The sequence below is a fragment of the Pteropus medius genome, unplaced genomic scaffold, assembly GCF_902729225.1.
Source record: "Pteropus medius unplaced genomic scaffold, Ma_sr-lr_union100, whole genome shotgun sequence".
In the NCBI taxonomy this organism is placed as follows: Eukaryota; Metazoa; Chordata; class Mammalia; order Chiroptera; family Pteropodidae; genus Pteropus; species Pteropus medius.
In genome coordinates, this window is record NW_024352786.1 from 700,003 (window position 1) to 717,363 (window position 17,361).

General features: G+C 32.5%; 1 protein-coding gene and 1 pseudogene across 2 annotated transcripts in view; both read right to left on the reverse strand.

Moving 5' to 3' along the window:
• EMCN (endomucin) overlaps positions 1–17,361 on the reverse strand; it is a 96,711-nt gene that overhangs the window by 32,264 nt on the left and 47,086 nt on the right. For both annotated transcript variants that reach the window (XM_039848689.1, XM_039848688.1), the window contains exon 4: positions 8,039–8,146. In XM_039848689.1, coding sequence (XP_039704623.1) covers positions 8,039–8,146 — 108 coding nt within the window. The remainder of the gene's footprint in view (positions 1–8,038; positions 8,147–17,361) is intronic.
• LOC120591376 (uncharacterized) lies at positions 2,275–2,427 on the reverse strand (annotated as a pseudogene).

Consider the following 17,361-nt stretch of genomic DNA (forward strand, 5'->3'; position numbering starts at 1 on the left):
TTCTCTGTCTTATTTCACTTAGCATAATCCCCTTTAGGTCCATCCAAGATATCTTGCTTTACCCAAAGCCTTGATTCCAGTGCCCACTACCAGGACATGGCAAGATAGGTCTCCAGTAAAACCACATGAAATGAATAAATGAGAACGGATATTAATAATAATAATAATTAATAATAAATAATATTTACCTAAATTTAGTTTTAAAGGAAAATTATTACTTTATTTGAAATAGCTAGTTAGATAATCATAGCTACTCTTTTAAAAGCAACTCTTACGATCAATTCCATATATTATTTGTTAATGTCTACAAGAGAAATATTATCATTTTGCACATCTGAAAATATTTTCTGAGAAGTGAAACTACTTTCTCAAAGAGGGAGGCAATGATTATAATTCAAGTCTGTTGGTTCTAATATTCATCCTTTTTTACTAAAATAGATTTTCCTTCCACTAAACTGTTCTGAAAAGAAAGCTTATGTAATTAAGTCCTACTTTTGGTAACTAGTTAAATTATTTTTGAACATGGAATAATGTTGTATTTGGAAGATGCAGCCAAAATATATATCAGCTACTAAAAGGTTAGAATAAAAAAGATCAAAACCCTTTGTTCCTCTTGTTGTTAATATCAGGTCATAAACTTTCTTGCTGATAGATTTCATTGAGAATTAAAATTTCTAAATTTTCTAATTAGAGTTGACACTCGTTATTATTTTGTATTAGTTTCAGGTGTATAGTATAGTGATTAGACATGTATATAATTTATGAAGTGATCTCCAATTAGTCTAGTGCCCACCTGGCACTATACATAGTTTTACAGTATTATTGACTATATTCCCTAGCTATACATCACGTCTCCATGACTATTTTGTAACTACCAATTTGCACCTCTTAATCTCTTCACTTTTTTCACCCAGCTCTCCAACCCCCCTCCTATGCAGCAACCATCAGTTTGTTCTCTATATCTGAGTCTGTTTCTATTGTGTTGAGAATTAAAAATATTTAAATTCATATTCTTTATTTGTGTTTTCATTAGCCTTCCAAAATGTATAATAATTTTAGAAGTACTTATATAAAAGAAAAATAACTATTCCTTAAGGTGTACCAGAAAAGAAAACCATACCGATTCAAAACCCTTATACTGAGTCTTAAGATGTCCAGACTTTCATATATGGACAAATATATTATTTTGAGGACATAATTCTGCAAACTTCAAATAATTAATCAATACTGGAATATGTACCTTTTTTTCTGAAATCATGAGATTTATTTTGAAGATAATACAGTGTTTTCATATGGCATATGGCACTTTCATATTTGGACTCATTTCATGGATATAAAAGCTTAATAGCAATGACTGCTGTAAATATGGTTAAAGTTATGGGAATTAATGAAAGTGAAGATAACTATAATTATCCCTAGTTTTTATTTATAACTTTCATAATACATGTGCTTTGAGAAAGAGCCAAGCTCTTATCTATAGAAGAAGTAAATGAAGTCGAATAGCAAATGAGCATAATGCATTCTGTTGACCTATTCTCAAACTTTGATGTTTACTATACACCAAAATCTTAGTTAAGGTGGTTGGCAAATTAAAATCTGTTTCTAATTGGAATGCAAATGAACTTCTAAACTGCTAAACTTTAATGCACATTAATCCAAAGCTAAACTTTACTCAAATTATTAGCTTTTAAAACAGAAAGCTTAAACAATGAACATACAACTTTGCCAAATGTTTTTATCTTACAAGGAATATTGTATTTCCAGCTATGTAGAGCTGTGTATAGAACATGATATATCATTAACAGGTCCAGGAAAAATATATGTACAGTTATTCCCATATATAATTCTTTACTGATTTGCTTAAAAATAATTTACTGTGAACAATTCAAGTTTTCCTTATCATTCTTCCATACATGGCATTGACTGAGTCATTTTACATGAGATTATTTCTCATTTGGCTAAACTAAGACTTTGTTGTCTTGAGAATTCCTCTTGTATCTGCCCACAATAAATGATACAAACTAATTAAGGAGTATATAAGAAATATTATGATTAAATTCTGAAACAAGTGGCATAAATAAATAGTGCCATTCACAAAAGAAATGATGAGGCTGGGATATCAGAGAAATTAATGTTTTCCAAAGGATGAGATGCATAGCATTGTATGAGAGATTCTATAAGGTGATACTGGAAGGTGGCATTAAATAAGACTGAAACACTCAATTAGAAAGTTATTTTCTTTTCAGCTTTCTTTCCATTTATTTTATTTCCATTAGGGGAAAATCAGAATGCAGTCCACCACTACCACAAATTATGTAGTTCAGTTTCTCACATTCAAGGAAATAGCACATCCGAAGTGCAATGGCCAAGGCTGGCCCTTGGAAAACCGACTTTGTGATCATGATGTCTCCCCTTCCAGGTAAGTATTTGATTTATTTGTTTAAACAAGGACGAGCAAGCCTTAAACTTAGAGCCTTTGAGAAGTAACACAATCTAGCTAGAATTTAATTTTATTTTGCTTACATCATAGCGATTTTATAGCTCCTGTTTATACAAGTTAACTAGTTTTTAATTTATGATGGTTTCATTTTCAAACAAATTTAGGAATAAAAAGTGCATCAGTTAAAAATACTAAATAAATAATAGTGCAGATGGTAAACATATCTGGCAATACTCGTTAAGTTGTGGGAGATACTGAGGCAAAATCTTGTAGAGGTCCTTGATGGATATGTAGGTCTTTGACGGATGTGTAGAATTCAAAAAAGCAATTGGAAGAAGAATGAGGGAAAGGAATAAGAGGGAGGAAACACACACACACACACACACACACACACACACAAGCAAGAGTAAATCTGGCATGGTAGGCAACGGTTAGAGAACCACCCTCGTTAGAATTGTAGGTTTATATTCAGTCAGGCAGTCAGTCAATCTCTTGTGTTATACTTTTTGAACATCTACTTATCAAGCATATGATACATCCAATTAAAAGCTAGTTGCTTTCTACTTCCTTTAGATATTTTATGTAAAATAGATGTAACAAGAACAAGTGTGGTATAATGTAGTTTATGGGGTTTGAGGCAAGAAAAATAGGGTTTGAATTTCATCTTTTGAATTTTACCTTGGCCAAGTTATTTAATTTTTCTGAACTTGTTTTCTTATTTGTGAAACTTTGCCTGGCTTTTGCAAGGATTATTATTAATAAAATAATAGGTAAAATTTATTGTTTCCTTGTCAGACACCATTTTAAGCTTTCTAGGTTTTTATCTCTTTTAATCTTCATAAGAATCCTGTAAAGGTGTAACATAGTTATAACCTATTTTACAGATGAAAAAACTGAAGCACAAAGTTAAGTCGCTGCCAAAGGCCACAGTACAAACAAATGGCTGTGCTATTATTTGAACCTAAGCAATCTGACTTTAGAATCATTATTTAACCAATAAGCTAGGTTTCTCTTGGCGTGACTAGAATGTGAAATTTTTATTTTAAGAAGTGTGTGTTGCCTTGAAATTCATAGGTATGGATATAGGTTATTCTCATGTTCAGCCAGTAAGATATCTAAAACGTCTTCTTGGTTGTTGTACAATTGTCTATGCTTTTTGTATGAAAATAAACATATTAAACTAGGATAAATTATGCAAAACAAAATATGTAATAAACTATTCTATATAAATGCAATTAACTCCTGCTTAATAGCCTACTGATTACTTATAAATGTTATTCGGATTTTCCTTTCAGATTTAAAGTCTGCAATATTGTATATGCTGTGGTAGCAGAAGCTCTGGCTTGGAAAAATCCTTAGAAGTATTTCTATCCCAGTACTTGTTTTAGTAGAATTATATACTGGCATTTTGCCCATCTCCATTTGTCGTCTATCTAAAATCTTATTCCACATTTTTTTTATTGCCAACTCAGAATTCACCAAAAGAAGCAAGTTTCTATAACCATATTTGAAAACATGAAAGGTGCACAATGTAAGAGATAGGCAAGGAAGAAGAGACAATTGCTATTGCTTCCTTTGGTTAACCTCACTAACTCTAAACCAAACCTGCACTTGAGATGACATATCCACAATGTCTTTATCTGATAATCACTATTCAAGGACTCAAGCCCATATGTTTAAGAATGAGATGAAACTTTAGTTGTTTAGCTTTCCCCTACCAGTAGATTGTTTTGTTCTCTTTCTATTCCTCTTTTTTTGACTCCACTGTTTCTGAATGTTTACCATGTGAGGGGTGGAGATTGCAAGGGAGCACTGCTCTGCTAACCAGGAAACTGGGCAGGCTCCTGGTTTCATCGTGCACAAATGAAAATGTGTGTAAACTTATTATATCAAGCAGAGTCCATGCTAAGTAGGAAGCACCTTGAGGAACGAGAACTATCTAGGGAGGAATGAATTTCATAACAAATATCTAAAAGACAGTATAGAACTGATTAATCAAATGACAAATGCAAAGAGCAGCAGTAAGTACCCTTATTTTGTTATCTTGCTTTCCAGGGTGTTTCATGCTTCAAGAAATGGCTTTGTGGTTATATTTTTAAAAAATTACTTGGAAGAAAGCCTCTTCTGTGTTTAGAAGCTGAATAAATTTAATATTCCCCAGAAGTGAGATGCAGAGAGCATTTTACTGCATGAATCAAAATGAAATTACGAGTCTTAAGTGACTCATGGGGCTGACCACACTTCTCTATAAGTGCTAATTTTAATAAACCATGGCCTCTGAATGACATTTTCCTCATCGGTCACTGAATGGGTATTAGTGCAGCGTTCAAATTATTTGAGTGTAATCTCCAATGGCTACACATTTTGCAGATGCATATTTCCTTTTATTCTTCTTTATATTTGGGGCAATCATATTATGAGGTGAATGGAATTTTGGTTTGCTAAGGGTATTTGATATTCAGACATATATTGCCTACAAAATAGGTTCTACTTTTAGAAGCCAAAACACTACTACAAAGAAACGTTCTTCATCTGAAGAAGAAATGATCTTGTTCTTTACATTCTCCTATGTGGTGATTGTTTCATGAAATAAAATTATTAGTTCACAATTATGGTGTGAAATTAGACTCCTTCTAGATAACCTTCTTATTTTGTGCTTAAGATGACCACAATAAAAAGGAAGAAAATGGATGTTCTCAATGTGTTTCAAGGGAAGAGTGGGCCTTGGATATCCATGGCTCCCACTTTCCATTTCCTTCTAACTTAGAGATCTTCAAAGAAAAACTTGGAGACTGAGTCATCCGTAGCCGCTTCTCATTGAGGAGTATGGACATGCCAAAAATGCATTCATTATTTATAATGAATGGTATCTGGTAACACTGTCATGGCAGACTACTAGCTTTTCTAGTTGGGATATTTTGGCTAAAATTGCAAATTACTTCATATCATGGCGGCCAGGATGTGGGACATGCTCGTTGTAAAGATATATGTGGACTGAAACCAGATATCTGTCAGAAGTCAGGGGAGCTCTACGTCCTGCTACTCTCTCTGTCTCTCATGAGCAGCTTAATCTTGCTTATGAGATCTCTCAATGTCCCACATACGCTTTCTCTATTCATCTCTATCAACTCCACTTACTCATAATATTTGTTTCATTATGTCATAGGGATGCATAGAAATCACCATGGCTGCCTCAGACTTGCTCTACTAAAATGTTGCTGCATCAGTTCCCACAGCTAATCACTTTCTTTGTTTGGGTTTTCTGGTTCAGATCGCCCAGAAAGGAAATTTGACTGGCCTAGGACAGTGTTTTCTTCTGTTTTGTTTTTTTAAAAAATTTTATTTTAAAAAATTCACAACTAAATTCACTCATTTTACATATACAACTCAATACATTTTGGTAAATTTTAAAAATTGTGTAATTATCACTATGATCCAGTTCTAGAACATTTTCACAACACAAAAACACTTCTTGGAGCCTTTTTCTGCAGTCAAATCCCAGTCTCACCTCTAGCTTTAGGCAACCACTTATCTGCTTTCTATCCCTGTAAAAATATCCCTGTAAAAATATCTGGGTATTTTATACAAATGGAATCACACAATATGTTGTGTTTTGTAAAAGGCTTTTTTACTGAGCATAATGCTTTTGAGGTTCATTGTGTTACAGCATGTATTGGTATTTTGTTTCTTTAAATTGCCAAATAGTATTCCATCGTACGGATATCTTATGTTTTGGAGTATTGCAAGCCCATTCCAAATAAAAAAATCTAATGGGATATTTCATTTCATCGGTAATTAACATTTGGATTGTTTCCAGTGTGATTATTATAATAAATAATGCTACTATCTATTAACGTTCATTATCTCAGTAACTGTCTTGATTACTATAACTTTAGAGTATGTTCTGAAATTGCATAAGTCCTCCAACTTGATTCTTTTTCCAAATCATTTTGGCTATGCCAGGTCCTTTTCATTTCTCTATATATTTTAGGATAAGTTTATCAATTTATAAGAAAACGAACACTGTGATTCTGATAAAGATTGCATTGTATGTGTTAATCAATAGCTTATCTACTTGGGGAGAACTGCCATCTTAAAATTTTGAGTCTTCTAATACATGAATATGTAATGTCTCCCCATTTAATTAGATATTTCTTTCTTACAGAAATATTTTGTAGTTCAGTTTACAAATTTTACACTTCTGTTGTTAAATCTATTCCTAAATGTTTTATTCTTCCCGATGCAATTGTAAATGTAATTATTTCCTTAATTTTATTTTTGAATTGTCTTTGCCAATATATAGAAATATCATTTTTTGTATATCTCATATTCTGTGATATAAAATACACTATTAGTTCTTGTGGTTTTTATGGATTCTTTGAATTTTCTACATAGATAATGATGTACTCTGATAAGAAAAACTTTTATTTTTTTCTTTCCAATCTGGATAAATGGATCTATCTATCAATTTCTATCTATCTTTATCTAATCTATCTATCTATCTATCTATCTATCTATCTATCTATCTATCTATCTATCATCTGTCTATCATCTGTCACCATCTATCTAATCTATCATTTATCGATTATCTATTGCCTTATTGCACTATCTAGAATCTTTGGTTATAATTTTGCATAGAAGTGGTAAGAATAGACATCTTTGCCATGTTCCAGATCTTTAGAGAAAAACATTAAGTTTTTCAGTATTAAGTATGATGTTTGCTGTATGATTTTCATAGATGTCCTTTATCAGTTTGAGGAAGTTTCATTTTATTTCTAGTTCATTGAGAGTTTTACTTGCAAGTGTTAAATTTTGTCAAATGTATTTTCTGCATCTACTAATTCTACTAATATGGTGTATTACATTACTTGATTATCATATGCTAAACCCAGATAAATCTCACTTGTTCATGTTTTATATCTCTTTATATACTACTGAATTTGGTTTGCTAATATTTTATTAAGGATATTTGTATCTACATTCATTAGGATTTGGTCTGTGGTATTTTTACCCGCTTTTTGTTTTCATTCTTTTTCTAGCTTTGGTATAGGGTAATACTGGCCTTAGATAATTACTTGTGCAATGTTCCTTCCTCCTCTACTTCTTGCAAGGGTTTAAGAAGAATTGTTATTTCTTTTAAAAAATATTTTATAGAATTTACAAATGAAGCCACCCTGTTTAGAGTTTTCTTCATGGAACCATTTTAAATTTTTAATGCATATCTTTAATTGTTTTAGTATTTTTTTCAGACTTCCTATCTTCTTAACAATTTGTTTCTTTCTAAGAATTTTTCCATTTCATCAAAGTTCTCTAATTTGTTGACCAAGCTCACTTTTTTGTTCCAGGTAATATCACAGATTCATAGATTACTGCCCAGCCTTGAATTGATCTTCCTTGGCACCCACCCGTTTGTGGCTGTGGAGGAGTAGAATATCATTGTATGAAGCGAAGTTACCAAATGATTGTCTTGTTTGGTAGAGAGTAAGATAGAATATACGTAGGGCATTATTCTTTAGTAACAGTGAGCTAGAAAATATTCCAAGTCTAATTCTATTCAACATATTAGTTTAACATTTCAGCACAAATACTTATACTTACTCGTGTGCTGGGAACTTTGTAATGTTGAAACAGCATTTGGAAGTAGATTCGTCACTGTTGTATTTGCAGTGATAAACTTATTCTTCGTGACACCATTGGTTGTATCTCCTAATTATGTAAAAAGAATGAGCAGCCATTAAGGGTAAAACCCAATCACTAGATAGTCTTATTAGTGTTACTATTAACAATCAGTTACAAGTTGAAGATTATTCAGAGTCTTCTGATCAAGATTTAGAAATCCAGCATTTCGATATCTACCTTTTGGTGATTCAGTTAATTATATTAAAAAGGGGGACATTAGATTCAGTTACAGTTTATCTCATGTGACAATAATAGTAATCCTATGAATTAAGTAATAATTATGATCACATTTTTATATATGAGACTCAGAAAAATAAATAGTTTCCCTACAATCACATAACTTATAATAGGAGAGAGCCAGAATCTCAATATAAGCCTTTCAGATGCAAAAGTTACTCACTCAGCTATCCTTTTCTAGGATAGCTGAGTGAGTAACTTTTGTGAGGAAATAACAGCAGTTTAAGATGGTAACATGATTCCCATGCTGTCTGGGAAACAATTTTCAGGTAGTTGGAAAAGCCAGGAGAAGGATAACAGAAAATAAATAGAATAGACTTTTAATAATATTTAGTTCATTTTAGGGGGCAGGGAAGAGAAAACTAATAATAAAAGATAAGCTGAGCTTTCAAAAATAACACTGGACTATAATTACTTGAAACAACCAATATTTGCACAAATATTATAAAAACAAAATAATTGATGCCCTTCAGTCTTTTCAAAGTCCAGCATGGGGAACATTGGGTTAAGTAAAGAAAAGGCAGGCATGCTGGTTAATGCATACTTAGTGGTAGCTAGATACGATGTTGGCTGGAAGGAAAGCAATTTAATAGATTCCTATTACATACTAGGCTAGGACTCTGAATTGCTGGTGTCTTCCAGAAGTGTCAATCAGCTTCCATTCTATAGCAACAAGCATCTATCATGTAATGCAAATTCTTAGTGCAGTGGAGAGATTCATGCTAGAGAAATTAATAGTTTGCAAGAAGAATGAATAGACAGGGGATAAATATGACTTTAGGAAAAAAGCCTTCAGGAATTGGCATGCAAACAGAAGTGAGATAAATTCAGTGTAAGCTACAGCATTAACACTGTATGTGGGAAAAAAATGGGTGGAAATGGGTATAAACTTCAGAGGCATCTCTAAGTATTAAATTGAGAGAGAAATACTTGAGGAAGTTTCTCTAATACATTGAGATGCCTCTGAAGTTAATAATATTCATTTCTACTCAGAAAGGCAGAAATCGATGTTCGTGATAGCATGGAAGTGGGAAGGTCACCCAAGTCACAGAAACTCAATACTTGATGATAGAGGAACATAGGGGTAAAGATTTTGCTTCTCACTGGAAATCCAAAAACACATGCTCGGAAAACATCAGAACAGGAGATTCTCTCCAGAAAGCTTTGCAGAAGAATTCTTCTGCTGAGCTAAAATTGGAGAATGTGAAAAAGTTATCTTGATGGCCTAAAGAATTTAGTAGCATGAAGCAGACTCAACAGTCATGATGATTGAAAAGGGAAGATACAGCTAAGAAAGAGGTAGGGAGCTGCCAGATTAGAAAAATACAAAGGAAGGAGTAGAATCATGGAATAATGGACATACAATACCAGAGACTGTTCTTAGAGAATTGCCTATTATTGTGTAATATATTTCACAAATGAGAGTAGAATTAGAGCTCACGCTCAATTCTGGACAGGCTGTCAATTACACAGTGCCAATTAGGCAATGGAAGGAATCTTGAATGCTTTAAAGGCAATCAAAATATTTTTAAATGTCTATTGTGGACCTAAAATGAACAGAATAAAAGATGTAGAGACTAATGCTGCCACAGCTATACATTCTCAAAGTATACTAGTACAGTGAAATGTTACAAATCCTAGGAGAGAAAAAAAATGGGTGGCTGACATTCATTAAGATATGAGAATCATAGTCTTGTATATCTTGTTGAAAAAATTGTCCCAACTGCATTTTGGGTTCACACATAGTAGATTCTGGACTCCTGTCAAAAAGTGACTGTCACCTCAGGGAAAAAGGAAACCAATCTTAAAGTCGTTCTTCAAACAAATATGACTTGCTCTATTTCACTTTTTCCATCTGGTTATTTTGCCCTAGATAATACTATGTATCTGCTTTGGTCTGCAGGTTCACCTTGCACTGTAAGTCTTGGTAATAATATATGTATTAGGTTTGATAAACATTATTTTACTTGAGAAAGACTAATTGGAGTTGCATCACCAATATAATATTGGCTTTACTTTTAGGACTTGTGTTTTTGAAATTCATGTCCTTTTAAGTCTTAGAATTGTGTTTTATGTATAAAGCATGAAACAAAATATAAGAAATTTTTAATCCATGTTTGAATTGGAATAAAGAAAATCCAACACAGGAGATACTTGAGAGAGACACATCAACACCAGAATGTAAGTAGCTGCAACCGTACCCATAAGTGAGAGCCACTGGCTAGGACTGAGCAGAGTGGGTGTGAAATAGAGGCAGTTTCATAATTGTCTAGGAATATTAACATGGGATTCACTTGTATATTTTGGGGGATTATATTTTTGGAGGAAGCAGTAAATGTGGACATTAATTATATTAGAGATTTGAAGTGTGTTTACAACAGATTGAGTTGAAAGAGAAGGTTTATGGATTTAAATTGACAGGGAAAGGGATAAAGCAGCTTTATTCTTCTGGAATTATATAATTTGAATTACAGTATTGTTTTATCTAATGCACATAGTAAAAGCTTTTTGTGTGATCACTTTGTCTTCAGAAATAAATATTGGGTAAGTGACTTTTTGACAAAGTTAGCATTTACTGAAACATATGCTATAGAATACTAGTACTGTGGCATGTTATTTGGTTTTATGTTTTAAAAAAGATGTTTTTTATAGTCAAATTATTTGAAGCTACATAGATTTGTGAAGTCAAATGGATGTTTTTGTGTTAGGATTACTAAAATTAAAAAGAAATGTTATCGTCCATTATAAAACCCTAGGGGGTAGCATTTTCTAAAGCAATTTCCTAAGGACTTCCATTTTCAGGGATCATTTTATGGAATATTATTCCATAGAATTCTGTCCGTATGACAACGTGGGTAGACTGGGATAAACTCAAATAAATTAATGTCTTGATTCATTTAACTGACTTCTAGAGTAGTACTAAAGAGCCACTCATAGAAAGATTGTGAGGAGCATAAATGTTTATACTGGAGATGTGTCAAAACAGTGGTGAGGACTGGAAAAGAAACTCCTTAAGGCTTCAGTTAGATTCTCCTGATCTCTTCCCTTGGAGTAAAAAGGAATACTCCAGACTATAAATAAGTTTAAATGCTAAGACCAAAAGAAAAAAAATAAAATGAAAGAGATGTATAGGACTGAAGACCAAACACCTGAACAACTCAAGGAGGACTTAAGACTTCATCTCTTTCAGTCTTTCAGTCCTAAAAAAGAGAAACTCAGATAATGGAACCAGGCTATAATGGAGTTCAAAAGATTTTAAAGAAAACAAAATGGTGGTGGCAAAGAAACAGATAAAGTAGAACTACAGCTCTCAGTGGGAAACAAGTAAAAGAGAGAGTTTTACTTCTATGTGAATTTTATATTTCTATTTCATATCATTTAGGTGGTGGGTTAAGGTAGGTGTTGATGGCCCTTTGGAATTGTGTGTTTACCATTGCCCTCCCTCTTGCAAAAGCAATTAGAACCTGGGTATAAACCCAAGAAAAGTGACTCAGAGCTGCCCACGGAAGAGCTCCCTATCATGTAAGCCTTGGTTAATGGGGTGTTTAGGTGTCTCCAGATCTATCTATTATCTAATCCAGTTAGCAAGGTACATTTATATAAAAATTTGGGACTGATCCCGGGCCGAGAATGTATTTAGGGTGGCTCTTTGCATATGTACCCCAGAAATCAAATGGGCTGAGATAGTTTGATGACTTCAGAGGGATCTAGTAATTTGGGGTGCTGTTTCAATCCCTCCACTCTCCCTTATAGACTTTACTAACAAATAGATGCTCACATTTCACTTCCTTAAAATCTACTTTAATAGTGAGCCAAAGCAAATACTGGTAGGGGCTTCTCTTTTATTTTCTCATATTTAGTGGTCCTAGTTACCCACAAGGTCTTACGTATGAGTGAATAATTAGCAACAATGCTTATGGGGACCCAAAAGCTTCTAGAACATTTTAGCTGTCCCTTTTGAAAACCATGGTTCACAACAATTACAATCGGGATACTCTCGAGTCAAGTGGTGGGTGAAAAAGAGTTGCTATGTTTGTTTTTCAGTTATATCAAATGCACATTTTTTTTATACTACAAATGGAATTTAAGTAAACATAATATCTTATTTCAGTAATTTTTAACTGTACTACTGCAGCCCTAAGGTCTCAGTAGAGAAATCTCATGGACTACCTTTAGTAGTGAAAAAGAGAAATGGGTAGAAGTCCACCCTGCCCACAAATACATACCACCACCACACTGCTTCAAACTGAGCAGTTTAACTAATATTTGTTTGATATGTTGTCATTTTGGACTTCCTCATAAGATTTTTTGTGGCTATGTTTCTGCCAATTAAAAAAAAACTAGACAATATTTTCCTTACTTAATAATGAGTTCCCAAAATGATAACCTTGCCTATCCACACTAAAAGTAAGATGAAGAATATAAAGAGTAGGTGGAAATAACAGATCCATTGTTATTGAGAAAATCATGTGCGAATACTGTTCCTGTACTATGCTCAAGAACATGGCCTTTCACCTAGACTTATTTTCTCCTTTCTAAACACAGTTCTAACAAATTGTTGTTGTTGGTGGTGGTGGTGGTGGTGTAAGTTGTTCCCACTTAAAGGAGCAAATTAAAAGAAATAACCATTCATAATAGGCTGGCAGTCTCATCAAAGGGGAAGCCTGAAAGCAGTGAAAAAATAAGAATATACATCAAAAACAACAAAAAAAAAGCAAAAAATTACAGAACTTTGTGACCATTTTATGGAGGGAGGGAAAAAAATGCCATATAATCATTGTTAGTACCTGAAAGTCTTCCATTTTAATAACCAAGTATAATCATGGAAATTAAAATAATAATACAAATTCATTAAGAAATATTTGATTATGAATTTGTTAAATGAAAAGAAAAATTTGAAATTGAAGGACAGAGTTTCAAATTCCTAATTGTTATTATAAGTTTTGTCCTTTTTGTTAACTCATTTAGCCTTTCTGAAACTTAGTTTTTCCATCTTTAAATAATAATATTTAAATAATAATTTTAAAACACTTTTTAAAAAATATTAATATATTCCTTAAGATGAGGGCCAAATGCACTGCTGTAAAAATAGTACTTTGAAAAAGTTGCAAAGAACTTGCAAGTCATGGTTATTATGCTCTGCCTAAAGACATTCATAATATACTTGAGAATAGTCTCTGTACCATCTATTTATAAGTTAAGTTAAAATTTAAAATTAGATGCTTGAAGGGAGGCGATGTCTGATAGGTACACAGAAGAAGAAAAATAATTTTTTAAAACTTTGAGAAGTAATTCATAAATGTGTAGAAATGAAACAATAAGTTAATGATTATATCATAGGGATATTAGAAAATACTTCGAGATGAACATAGAAACACAACATACTAAAATTTATGGCATGTAGCAAAAGTAATACTGAGAGAGAAATTTCTAGCTATAAACACTTATATTAAAAAAAGAAGAAAGATCTTAAATCAATATACTAACCTGCCAACTTAAAAATTTAGAAATAGAACAGAAAACTAAACCCAAAGGAAGCAGAAGGAGACATAATAAAGCTTGGAGAGAAAAGAAATACAATTGAGAATAGAAAAGCAATAGAGAAATCAATAAAATTAAAAGTTGGTTTTTTGAAAAGATCAACAAAATTAATAAAACTTTAGTTAGAATGATTAAAAAAAAAGGGAGAGAACTCAGATTACTAATATTATGAAGGAAAGAGAGGACGTTACTATCATCTTTACAGACATAAAAAGGGTTATAAGGCAATTCTGTATTGCCTGAAGAGTTGTATGCCAACAAATAAGATAACCTACAGGAAATGGACAATTTCTAGAAATCACCAACCAGGAAACTGAATCGAGAAGAAAATAGAAAATCTGAGTAGACCTATAATGAGTAAAGAGTTGAGATAGTAATACAAAATTTTCACAAAGAAAAGCCCAGGACCAGATGGCTTTACTGGAAAATTCAAAAAATAACTACCACCAATTCTTTAAAAACTCTTCCAAAAATTCATCTATGAGGTTAGTACTAACCTGATACCAAAATCAGATAAAGACATCACAAGAAAAGAAAACTACAAGGCTATCTGTCTTATAAATGTAGGCACAAAAATTATTTATGAAGTAATACAAATCAAATCTAGCAACATATAAAAAACATTACATGCCATGACCAGGTGGGATTTATCCAGGAATGTAAGGTTAGTTCAACATACAGAAATCAAGGTCATATGCCGTATTAATAAAATAAGAAATAAAAACCATATAATAATCTCAAAATACTAAGAAAAGGCATAAGACAAAATCCAACACCATTGACTAATAAAACGCTCAACAAACTAGTAATAAAAGAGGATTTCCTCAACCTGATAAAGGGCATTTATGAAAAACCCATGATAACATAATACTTAATGATTAAAGATAGAAAGATTCCCTTATAATTAGGAACAAAATGAGGATGTCCCTTCTCATCACTTCTATTCAACATTGTACTGAACATCCTAGCCAGGGCAAATAGGCAAGAAAATAAAATAGGAGGCATCCAGATTAGAAGGGAAGAAGTAAAACTATCTCTATCGGAACATTAATCTTGTATATAGAAAATTCTAAGAAATACACAAAACATATTAGAACTGATAAATGAGTTCTACAAGGTGAGGATATAATATCAATGTATGAACATAAATTGTATTTCTACATAGTAGCAATGAACAATATAAAAATAAAATTAATAAAATGATTCTGTTTTTAATAGCATCAAAATGAATAGAATATTAAGAATAAATTGAACAAAAAAGTGCATGTCTTCTACACTGAAAACTATAACCATTATTAAAGAAAATTAAAGAAGACCTAAATAAATAGAAAGACTTCTCATATTCATGGATTGGAAGAATTAAGATTTAAAATGGAAGTAATTCCCAAATTGATCTACAGATTCAATGCAATCCCTATCACAATCTCAGCAGACTTTTTGCAGAAATTGACAAATTGATTCTAAAATTCATATGGAAATTCAAGTGACCCAGAATAGTCAAAACGATCTTGAAAAAGAAGAACAATGTTGGAGGACTCACTTTTCCTGATTTCAAAACTTAATGTAAAGCTATGGTAATCAAGAGTATATAATACTGGTATAGCAGTAGACATGTAGAAAAATGTAGTAGATTTATGAGTCCAGAAAAAAAACTTGTACAGTATTAGCCCTTTGATTTTCATCAAGGGTGCCAAGAAGACTCAAATCAGGAAAGAACAGTCTTTTCAAAAACTAGTGTTAGGATACCTGGATAATTACATGCCAAAAAAGAAAAAGAAAGAAAGAAAAAAGATAAAGAGAAAAGAAAAGAAGCCAGACATCTACCCTGTACTATATACAAAAATCAGACTTACATATGATGTATTGAATTGTACATTTGAAACCTATATAATTCTATTAACCAATGTCACCCCAATACATTTAACTTAAAAATCAAAGACTTAAGTCTAAAAGCTAAAGCTATAAAATTCTCAGAAGAAAACATTAGTATAAATCTTTGTGACCTCGAGTTGAGCAATGGTTTCTTAGAGTTGACCCCACTACACAAATGACTGCAGAAAACTAGAATATGTCTCCTCAAAATATGGCTCTTTGACATAAAAATTTTAAACTGAAGGCAATTAAGAAGCAGCAAATGCAGAAAAAGCTTCTCCCTTTCTGCCTAAAGGCAGGATATAAATTCTGCTTTTACTGGAGACAAATTCTGATCAGCTCAGAGAAGGCTCCAGAGGAATTTGCAAACAAATCTTACTCTTTTAGTTTCCTTTCATATACTTATCTTCCCTAAGTTTGCTGCCCTTAGAAGTCTTAACTGTCTTTCTTTCTCCTTTTTCTTTTTTTGTGCAAAATTATTTTTTGTTGTTGTTGAAGATGGTATATAAACTACCACTTCGAGTTACTCTTCTTGGTAGGTTTCTCACGTGATGTATACTGAATGCATTAATCAAGTATTTTTCTTTTGTCTTTATGTCTTTTTTGTTAAATTGAAAAAGTCTCAGCTAAAAACCCAAGATGGGTACAGGTAAAGTTTGCCCTTCTTTATATGGCAAAAGGAAATACAGATAAACTTTATTTTATCAAAATTATAGAGTTTAGTGCTTCAAAGGATACCTACAAAATGGAGGAAAATATTTGCAAATTATCTATCCGATAAGGGTCTAGTCCAAAATACACAAAAAACTCTTACAACTCAATAATTAAAAGACAAATAGTCCAATTTTAAAAAATAGGCAAGGAGTTACATAGACATTTCTCCATAGAAAATATACAGTGGCTAACAAGCACATTGAAAAGATGCTCGATATCATTGGTCATTAGGAAAATGTAAATCAAAACCACAATAATACCACTGCACACTCTCTAGAATGACTACAATGAAAAAGACAACCAGTAATTGCTAGAAAGTGGAGAATTTGTACCCTCTTACATTTCTGGTAGGAATGTAATATAGTGCAACAGTTTCAGAAATCGGTTCCTCAGAAAGTTAAACAGAGTTATCTAATGTGATTCAGCACTTCAAGGTATATATGCCCAAGAGAAATAAAAACACATGGTCACACAAAGCTTGTACAAGAATGCCCTTAGCAGCATTATGTATAGAAGCTAAAATGTAGAAACAGCCCAAACGATCATCAACTAATAACTGCATAAACAAAATGTAGCGATCCATATAATGAAATGCTACTCAGTCATAGAAAAGAATGAACTACACATACCTGCTACGGCATGGATGAACCTAAGAACACTATGCTAAGTGAAAAAAGCCAGATACAAAAGATCATAGGTTGTATGATTCCGCTTATATGAAATTTCTAGAAGAGGTAAACCCGTAGAAATAGGAAGTAGTTTAGTGGCTGCCAGGGGCTGGAGGGGCAGAATGGGAAGTGATTAGTGACAGATAATGTTTCTTTTTTGGGACATGCATATGTTCTGGAATCTGGTAGCGGTGATTGCGCAATCTTGTG